Below are 16,275 nucleotides of genomic sequence, written 5' to 3'. Positions count from 1 at the left end.
CCAGCACAAAGACGCCTTCAAGCCGAGACTTGTCCACCTCCTAGGGACCCAACTGGATGAGTGGCGCTCCTTACACTTATGCAAATGTGCCCCCACAATGACATTTACATGGACTTGCAATTTTTCCAAAAAACTAGCTTGAATTACTTATCCTTTTTGTTCCTGTCTCTCTCCCTCTCTAATATGTATAACCTACACATTTTGCAAGGAAACCTTGTTTATAGGCTCATGTAGGGAGGTTTGAAAAGCCTAGGAATCATGAAATGAAAGGTCATTTGAGAAAACCAAGAGTTGCAAGTGGTATGGAGGATTGCTATGGTAATAGAGAAAAAGGAGAGGGGCGCGTGATCTTCCTTCAGGGTTTGGGTCAGAGGAAAAGATAGAGGAAGTGGGTTGCGTGTGAGGGGATTGTGTGAGCCACAAAGACGTCTTCCTAACTGCCTTGTCTGAGAGATCCAAGGAGGAAAAATGGCCTGCAACCTGGATCACCTTGCTGGCAACTTTTTCACCCATAACAGAGAGGAAGGGAGCTTTCAGTCTATAAGGTGCACAATCAATCCGGGGAGGATTATATGGGTGTATGAAGTCCTAGAGGGTGAGGCAATTTTCTGGATAGTTTTCTTTGCTGATTTTTTATTGTGTTTGGGCAATATTTTGGGAATATGGCAGCAAGATTGCTTGGGCTTTCTTTTTGGTTCTTTTTGCTTTTGTCTTATGCTTGTTTGAGCGAAAAATCAGCAGCAACACATGCAGGACAGATGGGTGTATAAGCCTGTAATAAAAAAGTGTGCTGAAATTTTTCAAATTCGCATGTTGTGTCACCCTGTCATAGCTGCAACACCTGGACACTTTTTTGTTAGTTGCGTAGAGACTTGGCCGAGTCTTGGTAGATGAGACTCTGCTGAGTTGAGCTGTTGACTTAGTGATGTAGCCTAGAAATTTGCTCTCGAGTATCTAGATAAGAGAGACAAGCTTAAAGTTTACAAGAGGAAATGCTGAAGGCAAAAGTGTGATTGAATTTATCCTTTATGTCTTTTATTTATTTCTCGAGTCATTTTATTTACTTACGGGCACATGTAGTAATTTCTAGAGTATTTAATGCCGTTTTAATCACTTAAATTCATTGATAATAAACGGCCATGATTAGATTAGATGGATGGCCAAGATTAAGTCTTGTAGGGTTTTTTTATATAAGATATTGTATCAAGTATAATGAAGCATCTTGTTATGGATTTTTTTCAAAACCCTAGAGCAGCAAGTGCTCCTTTTATCTCTGGTTTTTTAACCTTTCTCTAATTTTGGATCTTCCATATCTTCTTCTTTGCTAAACCCTAGCTCCAAGCTACTAGTTCTGTGCCACTTAGGCTCAAGACCTTGGCAAATCCCGACCTGCGTCTTTGTTTTAAGTCGCTACAAATTATTGAGAACTTCAATGCATGCAGTAGTTGATGGTAATAACTCGTCAACAGCTATGACCAGTTTTCTCTTGCTCAATGCAAATAAAGTCTATGATTGACAAAATTATTTTTCTCATCAATAAAATTTTCGATCACAAATCCAGGGTAAGTCTTCATTTTGTTACTCAATTGAAAGGTTTAGTGAAAGCGGCCTTCTTCATAAAAATACTTGCAAGAAAGTGTTAGGGTTTTGAGAAATCTCTCTAATTGCAGCCATGAATACCTATGCTGAGATATGCAGAATGCAGAGTTAAGATCTAGAGTACAACATTCTCGATGATATGTCAACAATTTCTATGACAAGTATTGATGATTATAAGGATGTATGCTGCATTTAATATCTCATCCATTGTCATGACCACTTCCACTCTTCTGTAGAGCTTCCAATTCTGTTACTACGTACGTACTTGCTGATTGTGTGGGAAAACTTCAGAGAGAATATAGGCATGAAATAAAATATGTTTTAAAAAATAATTAAAAAACATCGAAGAGAATAATACACCAGAGGCATGAGGTATATATATATATTTATATATCATTTCTTGAATCTCACCAGAAAGACCAATAAATGGAATTTATCCTTTAATCTAGATTGCAATTTAACTCTTGGATTTATGAAAAAGTTACCAATTTGTTCGACTGCTGGAAGATGCCATATGACAAGTGCTATCAATATAAAAATAATGAAGTGCTTGGAGACCTATTTTGGAATCACCTGACAAGTTATGGAAATCTTCTGTTTATTTCTTTCTCTTGAAATTCAACTCAGAAGATTCTTTATATTCTTTGTGATTATTCTTCCAGCCACTGGAAAGTGATTTTCGTAGTCTCTTTTGAGTGCTATTAGAAGTTTGCTTGTTATAATGAAGGAGTTTAGTTTTTAGTCTAATTATTTGGTAAATTTTTCGACATATTGTATGCGTATTTTCTGCTAGTTGGTATTGATTTTACAAAAATTACATCTGACTCAATGAAAATCCATTCACATGTATGCTTTATGATGAAGCATTTGAGGGACCTGAATTTTCTGTGTAGTTTTTTATGCAGGCAGAAGCAATTTGCCCTGTGGATCCTCTAGTGTACAATGAACTTGGTGTTGTTGCTTATCATACCAAAGAGTAAGGGTATATCAAATATAACGTGCTCTTCTTTTAACTGTGTATTTGTATTATATTGGCTCTGCTTTTTATCTAGTGTTACAAGAAGTTATTTGATGAGAAATAGTTGAACTGGTGCTCGCCCAAACAATAATGTTGAAGGAGAAAAAGATTACAGAAAAAAGGGATGGGACAAACTGTTCTAGTGCCATTTCATATATTTTATAATTGTAGCATTTACAATAAGTACCCTTGTTCACTTATGCCCTTAAATGGGTTTTACATAAATATGATGAGCAAACTATAAAGCATACATAGAGGGTGACATTGCCCTTATGTGTCACATCCATCTACACTTACCCTCTAATTGGTGTATGAATGTCATAAATGCCCAACTTGCTAACGAGTTCTTGTAAACGTTTGCAAACTATGAGCTATCAACTTCCCTATTTCGTTGAGGAGATCTAGGGTTATTTCATTGGGATCTAAAAATTTCCCCTCTTCGCATTTGTTTCTTCACAGAATTGGCGAGCTGTGTATAACTAGCATGTACCATGGGTTAGCTAAATCCCGTAAACCATGCATGAGGGGATTGCTTTGGACCATAGAAGGCTTTCTTAAAGCAACGTGCAATGCATAGTGGTGCCTTGTGACGAGGAACTTGTGGCACTGTATGCATACTTCTTCCTCGAGATCCCTTGGAGAAAAGCATCTTTGACATTCAAAAGAATAATTTCCAATTCTTATTTGCTGCAATTAACAAGAGTGAATCTCATGGTAATCGAATCTGCAATGCTTAATGCCCTTAGCCACAAGTCTGACTTTGTACTGATCAATGGTACCATTTGAAATAGTTCAACCTATGCACCTATCTGCATCCTCTGACCTTCTTTCATTCAGGTGAGGGAACTAGATTTGAAGTTCTCTTTCTTCCACGTGATATTACCTTCCATTGCATTTCTCCTTAAAGCAAGCTAACTTCTACTTAGCAGGTTTTGGGTTTGAAACAGAGTTGAGGGAAGAAAGCAAAGCAAAAGAAGAGGAAGATATCGATGGGTAGATAAGGAGAGGAGGATATCAATGGGTAGGAAACCAATTTCTTAATTGGATGAGGGTTTTTTTTTTCTCTTCAAAAGGCAATATGTGAATCAGTTATTGATAGGGATACCTGGGTCTTCACCTGATTGCTGAGGGTTGTCACGAGATGAGTTGCTATGGATTTGCATGTTCATCAGTACGATTAAGCTTTCCTTGTAAGTCAGAAGGACATGAAAGGAGTCTTTATGTGCGGAAACTGGTTCATTGCATAGATGATGTAATAGAAATTAGTGAAGCAATATGATTCCTCCTCCTCAAGCATATTAGCTCTAGTACTTTCGATATATAGACATAACATGTGCATGCAAAAACCCTAGGATGCTCTAAAGTCAAATTGTCACCAAAAATGTAGTGGCTAACCTATTTATTATGATTGATGCAACAGATACGGCACAACACCATTGAATCTGAAGCCAATTCACAGTAAATATAGTGGTCCTATTTAAATCCAGGAGTTTACTCTTGTTCTCCACAACCCATTCTAGGTTAAGATGTTTGATGGAGAATGCCATTTCCATGAAGGTAGTTAGTCATGTGCTGATTAATAATCTCTCTTCCATTTTTAGAACATAGAATTAGAAATTTAGCATTCTATTGGGTTCATTCTAGTGGGTTACAATCATTTTGTGAAAAGCTTTAAACACAAATGCTACATCTTTGGATTTATTTGAGTAGATCCATGTAGTACGAGAACAGTCATTGGTTTGACTAACAAAATGCTTATTACCAACAATTGACACGTTCGGAACTGGGTCTCATACATCAGAATTAATTGTATCAAATAGTTTATCATGTGGACTAATATTATAAGAGAAAAAAAAGAGATTGTTTGCACACTTGACATACTCCCGATTATTCTGAAGTCTTAGACTGGGACTCTGAAATAGTACTTGAAGTCTCTACAAATTTGTTGAGTTCCAAGTTTTTGTTCATAGTTTGTATATGAAATAGTACTTGAAGTTTGAGAAATGTTGTATGAGCAAGAGAAAAAATATTGGGCCTCATTTTATGTTGGAGTGATTTATATTAGGTTTTTGATGAGAACATGCTTGCTGGAAATTACATTGGAGTTTCTTAGAAGAGGTTACAATACTTGTTGCAATAGATTTTGGGCTGTGATTCTTCTGTGGATAATAAATTTAATGATCTTGTGGTTCTCTTTTGAGTCCTAAAGAAATTTACAGCAAGCTTTTGTGACTGTTGTAATAAGAGTTGCATGTCATATGTTTGTTAATATTTCTGGTTGATTCAAAATCCAACTTGCATGTTACTTTAGCTTTATTTACTTCTTAAAACCAATAGAGATCCATTGTTTTTGGGCCAGCAATTGATATCATAGCATAGGGATTTTCAATTTGTATAAAAAATGGCTAATCCTAGAGTTGTATTGACTGATTTAGTAAAGATTGATAAGCTTGATGGCTATAATTTCTCACTTTGGAAAAGTAAAGTGTCTTATTTACTGCATACTATGGATTTGATGTATGTAATTGAAGAAGAAATCCTACTTGAACCTGATGATGATTCTACACTTAGAGAAAGACAAAGATACATATAATGGAAACAAGATAACTTTGCATGTAAGGGTGCTATCTTGAATTGTGTTAGTGATAGATTGCATACGGTCTTTGAACCTTACACCGATGCTAAAGACTTTTGGGAAACTGTTGAGAAAAGGCACACTGAGGACAATTAGATGGAAAAACATTTTTTATCATCAGAGAGCCATCAAATGTGCTTCTAATGAGTTTTTTTTTTGGGGGTGGGGAGGTGGGGGGGGGGGGGGGGGGGGGGGTTGGTTGTTTGCAATTAAACTTTTTTGCCCACAAGTGTGGATGGCATATGTGGGTGCATTGTGCAAGGCACTATGAGCCTACATATGTGGCACATAACCCAAAGGCACATATGTGGCTTGATGCGATGCGCCTTACGCCACATGGTGCCCAATAGGCTATGCGGCCTCATTTAAAAACAATGATACAACACATGAAGAAAAATACAACAATATACCCATGGAACAAGATTCAAAACCACCACAAATATGGCTGAAACAAGCCCAAGACACACCTGTAACTTGCCCCCACACTCTTTTCCATTTAAAAGAGCAATTGAGATTATTTGTTTTTGAGAATGAACAATTGAGATTATTAACAACAAAATAATTCACACTTAGACAAATTTCTGCACTAGTATAACAAAGACAAGTGCATATTTAGATGACATGTTTTCAGCCTTCAACCAATGTCGAACATGCCCTTTGACCTTAGGAACAAGTGACCAAGGACTGCCCCTCAAATCCCATCACATGTGACCAAATTAAAATAACACATTGGCCATTTAACAAATACAAGGATGACAAACAAGTCCAAGCCTCCACGTCATGGTTGCATCATCGCTAGGTGGCCCCACCAAGTGAGCCATGTATGGGCCCCAATTGTTCATGTGGGGTCCATTGGCCATTTGAACCCCACATGTGCTATGGTTCCTATGTGCTTTGTCCTTATGTGTCATTCCTGTATTTGTAGTTTACGACCAATTCCTTGCTTAGAAAAATTTCCAAAATTTTCAAGAATCGTTAAAAGTCATTTTGAACATAAATAATTAATCCAACTTATTTTGGACTTCAAGAAAAATCATCAAAAAGAATTAGGTGCTTTGGTTTTGGAATCATTGAACTAGGGCATTCCATTCGGCTCACCCCTAAATCCACTACCACTTTCTCAATTCAACCAAAATAGGACCCATGACCCACAGTCTCTAGTAGGGGCTCATGGTTGGCCCCTCAAGCCAATGTGATACACAGAGGGAATCATAGAGGAAGGACATTGGATATGGAGAATTGGGAAGAGAGAGAAACATAGATGGAGAGCACAGGAGGAGAAATCAAGTAGACACGGGAAATTGGTGACGAAATGTTTGCTTGGGGGGAGGGCGATCGAGGCTCTTGGTTCTCAGTCACCCTTTCCTTGGTTTTTGAGTGCAATCTGCATCGTCTAGTTCTATAGACGGTGTAAAGCTCAGGGCCTGCACCATAATAGGTTCAAGCCCTACCAAACCAAAATTTGGTCCCCGCATGTTTGTTTATGTGTGCACATGTATGTGTGTGTGTGTGTGTGTGTGTATATATATATAGAGCCGTTGCGTTTTTGGGTGAATTTGAATAGTGTTTCATTCTGCAACTGCTCTCGTAGAGCCGTTGCGGTTTTGCCTGAAAAGTGCAACGGACATATTATGTCCGCGGCAGAATCCCATTTTTTTTGTATGAAAAATTGACCGCAACAGACATGCTACCGTTGCGGTCTTTTAATCCATGCTGTCCGATTTCCGATAAAGTCAGACGGCGTCGAGCCTACGGGCGAAAACACTATACATTTTTGCTCATAGTTGCGCCATCTCTTCCATTTATATATATATATATATATATATATATATATATATATTCTAGTGCTGTGGCACTACTTTATAATTCCACCCTGCATATGCTCATGCATCCAGCGTGGGCCATGTTATCCCCAGGCAGTCACTTGGTTAGGCGTCTAGACCAGCTAGATGCGTGCATTAATGTCCATTGTGGTTGCCCAAGTGTCGGACCACTTAATGGCCACCTCAACAGCCTGTGTATGCATATATATTTGGCATGCTAATTTCGATCTTGTTGTTTCATAATGTTAAATATCATCACTTGTTACTATTTCTGCCTTTAATAAGCTCATCAGGGTGGGATTGATTATTTGTGGTTTTTGGAAGTCTTCTATTAGGAGTTCATTTGTGGAGTGATTACTACAAGGAGGGCTTAGTTTCACTTTTTGAATAATAAGAGGCCTTTGGGGTTTTATGATTTTGTATATGAGGCATTTTGATACTTTAGTTTTCTTCTAGCTCACAAGAAGTTCGGTTTGTATAGATTGTATGGTGTCCACGCAAATTATATATCCTCCTCCCTTAAGATATTTCTAGAAATTCAAGAATCTGCTTGAAATAAATAGACCTCTACATAAAAATGTAAACATATATTCATTCCCTTGAAGGGGAAGTTTTCACTTCTTTAGAGCTTATATTTTGTGTAATTGAATGATTCGGTTTTTTTATTCCCTTATCCATCGTATTACATTTAGCTTGTTTTCAATCTAAATTGTATCGTAATTTGACTTGAACCCTGCTTGTCTTAAATTACTCATAGGTATCAAAAAGCAGTGAGATGGTTTGAGAAGACACTATCTCTTGTACCCTCTACAGTAAATGAAAGATGGGAGCCAACCTTGGCAAATCTTGCTCATGCACTTAGGAAGCTTAAGTATGCTCTTCTCTTCAAAGATTTATGTTAATCGATGTTATCTTGTTTGTCTTGTGATAATTTTCTTGGAACATGTCTGATGGATTCCATTGCACTATTTCTCATAACCATCTTTGTTCTTTTCTACATATTTATTTGTTAGTATTCTACATGCAAACTTAAATTTAGGAAATGCCATGGCTCTGGAGACATTTGAGGGTCTTCTTGCAGTATGTTTTCCCATCAGAATAATTTTTAAGAAATTTCAGTCAACTTTTAAAATCTTGACAACTCAAATGCCCCAAATTTTGTGAAAAGGAAAATATAGGAAAAAACGTGGTGGCAAAAAATTGCACTAATTTGATGTTCTAAAATTTAGAAAAACTTGCTAGAATGTTCATAATAATATTTTCTAAAAGTTCACACCTTGATACAATTATCTGATTGCCATACTAAAAGAAGGCTTTAGAGTCAGGTTGAGTAAATGACTAAATCATAGTTCAATTTCCTGCAATCGATTTATTAGAAATTTGAGACCTACTTAGAGTTAACTGTGTTTTATTTACGTTTGAGGTTTGAAGAACATTTAAAAGACTGGAATGCCACAATAATTTCTTTGATCCCTATTACTTGACTTAAATACTAGTATGCTTTTGCAACTTGTGCACAACATCAAACAATGGTTCATCCCTTTCTTATGACCCCTGGTCCCAGAGTCCTATTATATGTCTTAATAATATCTGATATCAATGGTATTTTCAAAAAAGAACAAAAGAAAAAACTGATATCAATGGCACATGGCACTTGCAGTGACTGTACACACCTAGTATGTTAGCAAGAAGTGATGTAATCTACCACAAGTTAATATCATGTCTATTCATGTATGTTAGTTACAAAAGGTAAATGATCAAGTCTATTGAGATTCATGATGAAGGTTTCATCTATCCCTCCTTGCCTCACTATGGGCACTGGATCACATATGGGGATAGTCATGAGAAGCTGGAAGCCATAGCAATCACAAGTAATCCAAGGTATTATATTACTTACATCTACACACTCAATCCTGATGGTCTTACCACATGGTGCCACTCAAACTTGCATATTTTGAGAGTATGAAGTTATGTGCATCGTAAGAATATATGGAGACCAAAAAATTGCAAGTGACATGATAGCCTAATTGGCCAATGGTCAGTATGTAGATCAATATAAATGCCTTCGTAGGCGACAATTTCTTGTGGATGATCACAATGCATGACCATTCAAGATTTTATTCATGAGTATTGTTCACATGGGTAAAACTGTCATTACAAAATTTAATTTTAAGTTAGGATATATAGGTCATTTTAATAATTGTATGGTTGTGTAATGTTTTTGACCATTGAATTATAATTTTTAAGCGATGTGTGGGGCCTTGAGAGGGTCAATTTCACATGTTTTTTAGAAATTAAAAGAGATCAAAGCTTAGGCTTTTGGGAGCCTAGCTTGGAGTATGGAGAAGAAACCCTAGGTTTCTTCGACTTGTGATTGTGTTTGGCTTTGTTTCTTGCTGATTTTACTGTTCTCTTAGATTTTCCTACTTCAAATAATGGAGGGAAATTTATACTTAGCTTTTGGAACCCTAGCCTGGGGTATGGGGAAGAAACCCCAAGTTTCTTTCGACTTGCGCATGTGTTTGGCTTTATTTGTTGTTGATTTTACTGTTCCCTCAAAGTTCCCTGCTTCAAATAATGGAGGGAAAAATTATACTTATTTTTAATTTCTATTGAATTTTAAGGGATGTATATTTTGATTTTAATTTTAGAGTTTTAATTTTTTTTGAGATTCTAGGGTTTGCTTATATTTTCTTTGTTTACTATTTACAAGTACTATTCATGGTACTATTCATGCATTACTGTTAATGTGTTACTGTTTACAGGGGTATTTTTAAAATTTTAATATTTTTTAAGGGTATTTTAGAAACTTACATGTTTACTTGAATCTCAAGTTAAATTAGGGTTTCATAGGATTATAAAAGGTTGGATGTCATATTTTGGTTTGTACATATTATTGGAATAAATTTTATTTTATGAAAAATGAAAATTCTTCCTCACTTGGCTTGATTTATAGCCATGTTCTTTCTTCAATATTATTGATTTTATTTGTTTAAGGTTCAAGGAAAGGGTGGATTTAAGTTCCTACCTTCTTGCATCAAGTATAGCATAATAACTTCAGGTACAATTGATGTTTGTGGTTACCGTCTTTTAGATGTGATTGCAAAAAGAGAAAGGAGGAATGCCTTTGTTTTTAGCGTTCGCTGATTTTGTACACAGTACAGAGGGAATATTTTTGTGCATGGCTGAGATTTACATTGTCTAGATCTTAACCCAAAATAGTCATATTGAGCTTTGCTGCAATAAATAGATACTCTTTATTGATGGTGGCGTGATTGGTGCGTGCTAGGGTTTGTATTTCAAAAAATTCTCATTTTCTTTTATTTATCCCCCCTATCACCCACAAAACCATACATTGGAAACCCCTTTTCTCCTTGAAAAAAATAGGAAGAGAAAATAAAATAAAAAGAAAATAAGACCCTGAGAAATCTTTGCTGCCACGTTCATGAACAAGCCATGAAAGTGGACACATGATCAATATTTTTACATGGTCAAATTCAGCAGAAAATAGACAGGGCACCTTCCAATAAAACATCCATATGTCCCAACTATCTGTGGGATTTCTCTGAGATTTTACAAGGAGGTGGACTCAAAAATAAAGAAAACAGGCATGGCTTGCACCAGGGGAAGTTGTTGTCATGTAAAAAACCAAGGGCTTGATCACGACTGATTTCTGCAGTCAAAACAACTAAGAGTATGTTTGGTTCGCATGAAACACGTTACTGATCTATTTGTATATGCAAACAGTTTACAAGAAAGAGTCTCTCAAGCCTATGTTCTCCCATTTTTGGTAAACACGTTTGGGACAAACCTGTGTGATCGATTTCATAGGTATAGTAACTTGTTTGGTAGACTGTTTTCTGGAAATCTTAACTGAAATCTATTTTTAACCATTCATCAGTATATAAAATTTGTTGATTACATATGGATATCTACCCATTGAAGGTAATATCTTAAAAATAATCATTCTATCATGTGACGAAAAAGTGGCAGCTTTAAATAATAGGTTGTTTAACAAGTTATGGATTACTACACTGTATTTGGACATCTCTCTCTCTCTCTCTCTCTCTCTCTCTCTCTCTCTCTTGCTCTCTCTCTCAAACGGAAAGAAAAAAGATTAAGCCAAAATTGCAATAGATATCATACATGGCCATTACAATAAGTCGGTTTTGGGGCTTTAAAGTGGTTTTTTAGAGCAAGAGAGAACTACTTTGGCAAATTTTCTCTTTCTGCTCGAAAACCCCCAATGTCTATGGCTAAATTTTGGCAATTTCAGGGAGGATTCTGGCCATCAATCAATCTAATTTCAAACCTCAAGCAAGTTTATTACACTGTTTTCTTAATTTTTTTGTTTTACATTTATAAGAAAAGAAAAAAGATTGATTTTTAGGGCTTTTGTTAGGTTTTCTTTTTTCTTGCAAATCAATGCAATAGAATGTTTCCTTTATTTAATTTAACAGTTTTTGTTGCTAAAGCAAGTATAGGCTTTTACTTTATTGATGGATTATATGCATCTATAGTACTTAAATTAGCTTCTTCTTTTTTTTAATTATATTTTTAATCTTTAATATTTTAATGAGTATAGCTGAGATGACGTATTGAGTTGGATGAGTGGCAAGACAAGAAAGGATAGAATTCAGAATGAATACATCTAAAATAACTTGGGTGTGGCTTCAATGGGCTGTAATATGAGTGGACTGACCATGTGCAGTGTTGACCTAGAACAACATGATTAGGACGGGCCATTTGGTTCAAGTAGAAGGCTCTAAAAGGGCTAGGGGAAGGCCCAAAAGGACATGGATGGAAGTAATGAGAAGAGATATAGTGACCTATAGTCTGACTGATGGTATGAGGGGTTGCCACTAGCATCCACTTCCCTAGCCATCTAGGGCTAGGGCGTGACTAGCCATGTGGCACCCACCATATTGTGACCCACATGACCTATAGTGGTTCACCACATGGCTCCATGCGGCTACCTATTTACCATATTGTCGTCTACTAAACTGTCAAAAGCCAAAATCAAATAAAACCAATTCAATTTTTCTAGATCTTTTTTTTAAAAAATATATTTGCAGAAATTCGTTTCTCATTAAACAAATAGTAACACGGGTTCTTTTTCTTTAAAAACATGCAAGAAAATCCAAGAAATATCTCATTAGACGATTGAGCATGCTTTGGGAAGAAAAATTCCAATTTCCTCTAGGAAATCCTAGATAATCCTCAGTCACTACTTACCCTCAAAACTAACCTAGTTAGCCTGTGATCTAAAGTACTCTCATGCAAGGGGCTCAGGATTTGGCCCATCAAAACCAAGTAAGATGTAGATAAAGGATAAGTTATATCCGACCAATTAATTCTGGCTGTGACTTGTGCCTGCCTAACTCTAGTACCAATACAGGTAGCGAAGATCTCTTTCCAGCACATACACACTATCCTAAATCTAGGGTTTTGACTAATAACAGGTCCATGCGGAAGGCATGTGTGTACGCTGCAAGGACTGAAAGTGTCGAAGTTAAGGCCCTAGTCCTTGCAAACTCCATACAGTGGTCTATACGTCCAATGGTTGATAAACTTTTACCATCACAGGGCAAAGCTGGCTGTGGCAGGTTTCTGGGAACCCACTCTAGCAGATGCATCTTGGGATCAAAACCCAGACCAGTCGGTGCGGTTCCTACCCTGCAAGCCTCGGCCCTTGGACTGCTAAACTAAGGTTAGAATCCGAGAGTAGACTAACACATTGCCAGCCTATTCTAAATCTTAGAGTTGCTAGCTGAGCCTGCTCCTAAGAGTCTGCTCTTCATGACATGTCATAAACCGCTCTAAAACACATAGAACCCAATACTCCCACTAAAACTAGGAATATTGTATAAACACGAGTACTAAAAAGAATAACCCATATATAAAACAACCAAGAGCTAGTAGCCCTTAGATTGCCATAAACCCGACATATATGTTATAGTTGTGTGTTTCAAACTGGTGTATGGGTTTCATTTTCTTCTGTATATTCCGATGGTCATATTTCCATTCTATGTGGTTGTGTATTTGTCATGTTTCATATGACATTTCTTCCAAGGAGTTAGATCCATGTTTTCTCAGGATATTAGACGATAGTAATTAAGTTCATGCGTTCCATTCGCTTAGAACTCAAATGGAACCGATATTAGTACCTTTACTTACTGAAGAAAAAATTTGATGTTGTCGTCTGCATTAATCTAAACAGCAGTGATGTTTTTTCTGCTTTTGCTTTGGTTTAATTTTTTGTAATCTTTTTTTCTTGTTGAGAAAATCAATAATATGAAGACCCACCTGAATTATATGCAGAATTTAGTAGAGAGCATTTGCATTCTTCTGTTATTCCAGCTTCTGAAGGTTTGTTAATTGTACTTATTAGGCGATACCAAGAAGCAATTTCTTATTATGATAAAGCACTTGCGCTTTCTACCAGAAGTTTAAGCACTTATGCAGGTCTGGCCTACACCTACCATCTACAGGTATTTTGTTGTCCTTCTCAACTGATAATATATATAAAATCTACTAGCTAAAAAATCTTCTGAAGGCCTCGCTATAATAGTGGGACAACTTCTCTTTGGCAGCCAAATGAGCTGTCCATTAATATAAATTTTTGTTTTTGATGATGCTTCTGGAACTTGTGAGGTACACTCACTGCACAACGCAACTGTTGAACATTTAAAAGCAAAGTTGTTTTTATTTTGTTTGGTGATAATTAATAAAAATAATAAGGATTGTGTACTATGAGACAATGTAACTTTGTTACAAGGAGGTCACAATTACTCCTAGCCATTAGATGTCAAATTAGATAGCTTGGGATGTCACGAAGTTTGAGATTTTTTTTCTTTTTTTATTTTTGACTTTGAGTCTAGTCAATGACATTCTTACAGCCACTTGATTTGAAATCTGATGAGCAGTGTTTGTGACCTCCTTGTACCAAAAGTAAAAAGTTACTTTGTATTTTCAAACTAATATTCATGTTTTTAATAAACATTACTCTTGCAACATATTATAGTGACCTATTGTAGGTCTCCTGCCCAATGAATGATGAACACTATCTGTGAACCATCTTTAAATTATGTTTTCCATCCTCCTGATTTCACTGGATACTTAGTGGTTTTGGCTTAAATTAATGTCATTTTAGTTGGTCTAACAATTGTAGCGCTGATGAATATTGCTTGAAAATTACCTTACAATGTTTTCAGACTTGCCCCAGGCATGGGGCTTGGCCCATACCTTAGGCGAGTTACTTAGGCGAATCCAAATGGACTTGTCCGAGTATGGGATATTTCAAAAAAGGAAAGGAAAAAAAAAAACAAAGAAAAGGAAGAGGGCATGTGGACAAAGGGAAAGAAGCTCTTGGCTACATCTCTCTCTTTCCCCCCCCCCCCCCCCCCCCCTTCCCCTCTGCCCCCCGAAAAACACCTACAACATCTAACCCCTAAACAAAGAAAGGGAAGAGGGCATGTGGACAAAGGGACAGAAGCTCCTTGCTACATCTCTCTCTCTCTCTCTCCCCCCACTGCCCCCCAAAAAACACCCACATCTTACTCCCCCCCCTCTGGAGGCCGACAGCATTTCTCTCTCTACAGGTCTCTCTTTCTCTCTCAGGCATCTCTCTCTTGGAGGAGAGATGGAAACAAGGGGTGATCTCCACCCCCTTTTAGAGAGATGACAAAGGGGGACAGAGAACGAGAATGAGAGAGAGAGAGATAGAGAAAGAGAGGAGAGAGAGAAAGACAGAGAGAGAGAGGGAGGGAGGAAAAAGGGGGGAGGAAATCAACCCCCTTTGAGGGTGAGAGAGAGAGAGAGAGATACCTGGCCCTAGTGAGTAGAGGGTGAGAGAGCCTCGTGCCCCCCATTTCAGAGGGTGGGGTAGGGGGTGGAGCAAAACCCATGTACCAAGGTACCGAGTAACTCAGCGGAGTTCACTGTTACCATGTATCACTAGTTTCAAATAGTCAGTGCATTATTTGCATGTTTTAATTGCAATGTTCTAATTTTCAGGATAATTTGGATGCTGCAATTACCTATTATCACAAGGTAAATTATTTTATTTTTTAACTGTACAGTCATCGTGATGAATGTTTATTTCATCTATAAGCAATTGATGATTTCCAATAAAGAACTCCTGTGATTCTTATTCGTGACTGATGGTATTTCCCATTCTTCTATGCCTTTGTGGAGTCACCACATAATACTCTCTCTCTCTCTCTCTCTCTCTCTCTCTCTCTCTCTCTCTCTCATATGCTAATGTGTACTTTTGGGTTGTGGAGCAGGCTTTAGGGTTGAAACCGGATGATCAGTTTTGCACAGAGATGTTAACAATTGCACTAGCTGATGAATGCACTCGTGGTGATAATCCTGTTTAAATGGAATGATATCTTCCTAATTTTTATTGGTAGTTGAGATGATGTTTAATGCAGTCACTATCTGAAGTGTATTATTTTGTCTTCATCTCTAAGCTGGGTGCTTCAAAGTGTATGTCCATCTCCAAAGGTTATATCTAAGTTTTGTACATAACATTGCTGTTTTAGTCCTCAAATCTTTAGACTAAAGTATGGGCTTGAAAATATGACGAATTTTGCAACTAATTAGGATTTGGGTATTATTTAATGTCCAAGGAGTGTATTTTTCATTGACCAAGTTTTATATTATCTTAAAACTTGGATTCATGTGAGATTCCTTGAATCCTGGGGTTTTTGATGAGGCATGTATACGAAAAGGTGGAAATTAGTTTGGGCTTGTGATTCTTCGAGGGATGGGAGCCTTTGTATGGAAGTTCACATGTTTAGGAATGGATGGCTAGGATTTCTTAGAAACTTTAGGATTTTAGGGTTCAAAGTTATTTGAATAGTGGTGTTAGGAAATTGCCGGGGTACTTCTTGGATTGTTTACTTTTCTTACTGATTTCTTCTGTGGAAGAAAAATTTGAACCTTGTGATGCTATTCCTTCTCTTGCTACTTTATACAGAATTTTATATTCATTAGTTTTGATTATTTGCATGTTTTAAATATCTCTTGAAGAATAGAATATCGAGGTCCCATCAAATTGGTATCAGAGAAGCGCTTTCCTGGGGTGTTCAATTTGTGATATGAAGATATCATTGAGAAGTCGAGCTTTTGCTGCATATCAATATGCATTAGCCCAGTTACAAGAAACTGTCAAACTACTGCCCACAAAAACTATA

The 16,275-nt window shown here is 36.9% G+C and overlaps 1 protein-coding gene and 1 long non-coding RNA gene across 13 annotated transcripts in view; both read left to right on the top strand.

Moving 5' to 3' along the window:
* The window catches only part of APC6 (anaphase promoting complex 6), a 49,077-nt gene extending 33,399 nt beyond the window's left edge, over positions 1 to 15,678 (top strand). For 5 of the 12 annotated variants that reach the window (XR_016054702.1, XM_006832985.4, XM_088865527.1 and 2 more), the window contains 5 exons: positions 2,493 to 2,575; positions 7,833 to 7,946; positions 13,467 to 13,566; positions 15,092 to 15,127; positions 15,364 to 15,678. Coding sequence is in view for 7 of the 12 variants with exons in the window: in XM_006832985.4 (XP_006833048.1) it covers positions 2,493 to 2,575; positions 7,833 to 7,946; positions 13,467 to 13,566; positions 15,092 to 15,127; positions 15,364 to 15,456 (426 nt within the window). In the remaining 5 variants the exon portion in view is untranslated. Of the gene's footprint in view, positions 1 to 2,492; positions 2,576 to 7,832; positions 7,947 to 8,815; positions 8,957 to 13,466; positions 13,567 to 15,091; positions 15,128 to 15,363 lie in introns of all 12 variants that reach the window. The other 7 variants (XR_016054706.1, XM_088865530.1, XM_088865519.1 and 4 more) reach the window with 2 other exon arrangements.
* On the top strand, positions 3,367 to 3,590 carry LOC148783832 (uncharacterized). Its single transcript, XR_016054713.1, has 2 exons — positions 3,367 to 3,454; positions 3,547 to 3,590. It is a non-coding gene; the product is annotated as an uncharacterized LOC148783832 (long non-coding RNA).
* Positions 15,679 to 16,275: the final 597 nt, after the last annotated feature.

The sequence above is a fragment of the Amborella trichopoda genome, chromosome 1 (genome assembly GCF_054954075.1).
Source record: "Amborella trichopoda isolate Santa Cruz 75 chromosome 1, AtrichopodaSantaCruz75HAP2 v2.0, whole genome shotgun sequence".
Lineage (NCBI taxonomy): Eukaryota > Viridiplantae > Streptophyta > Magnoliopsida > Amborellales > Amborellaceae > Amborella > Amborella trichopoda.
The sequence above is the reverse complement of the archived record's forward strand: the minus strand, read 5'-3'. Positions and strand labels throughout refer to the sequence as shown.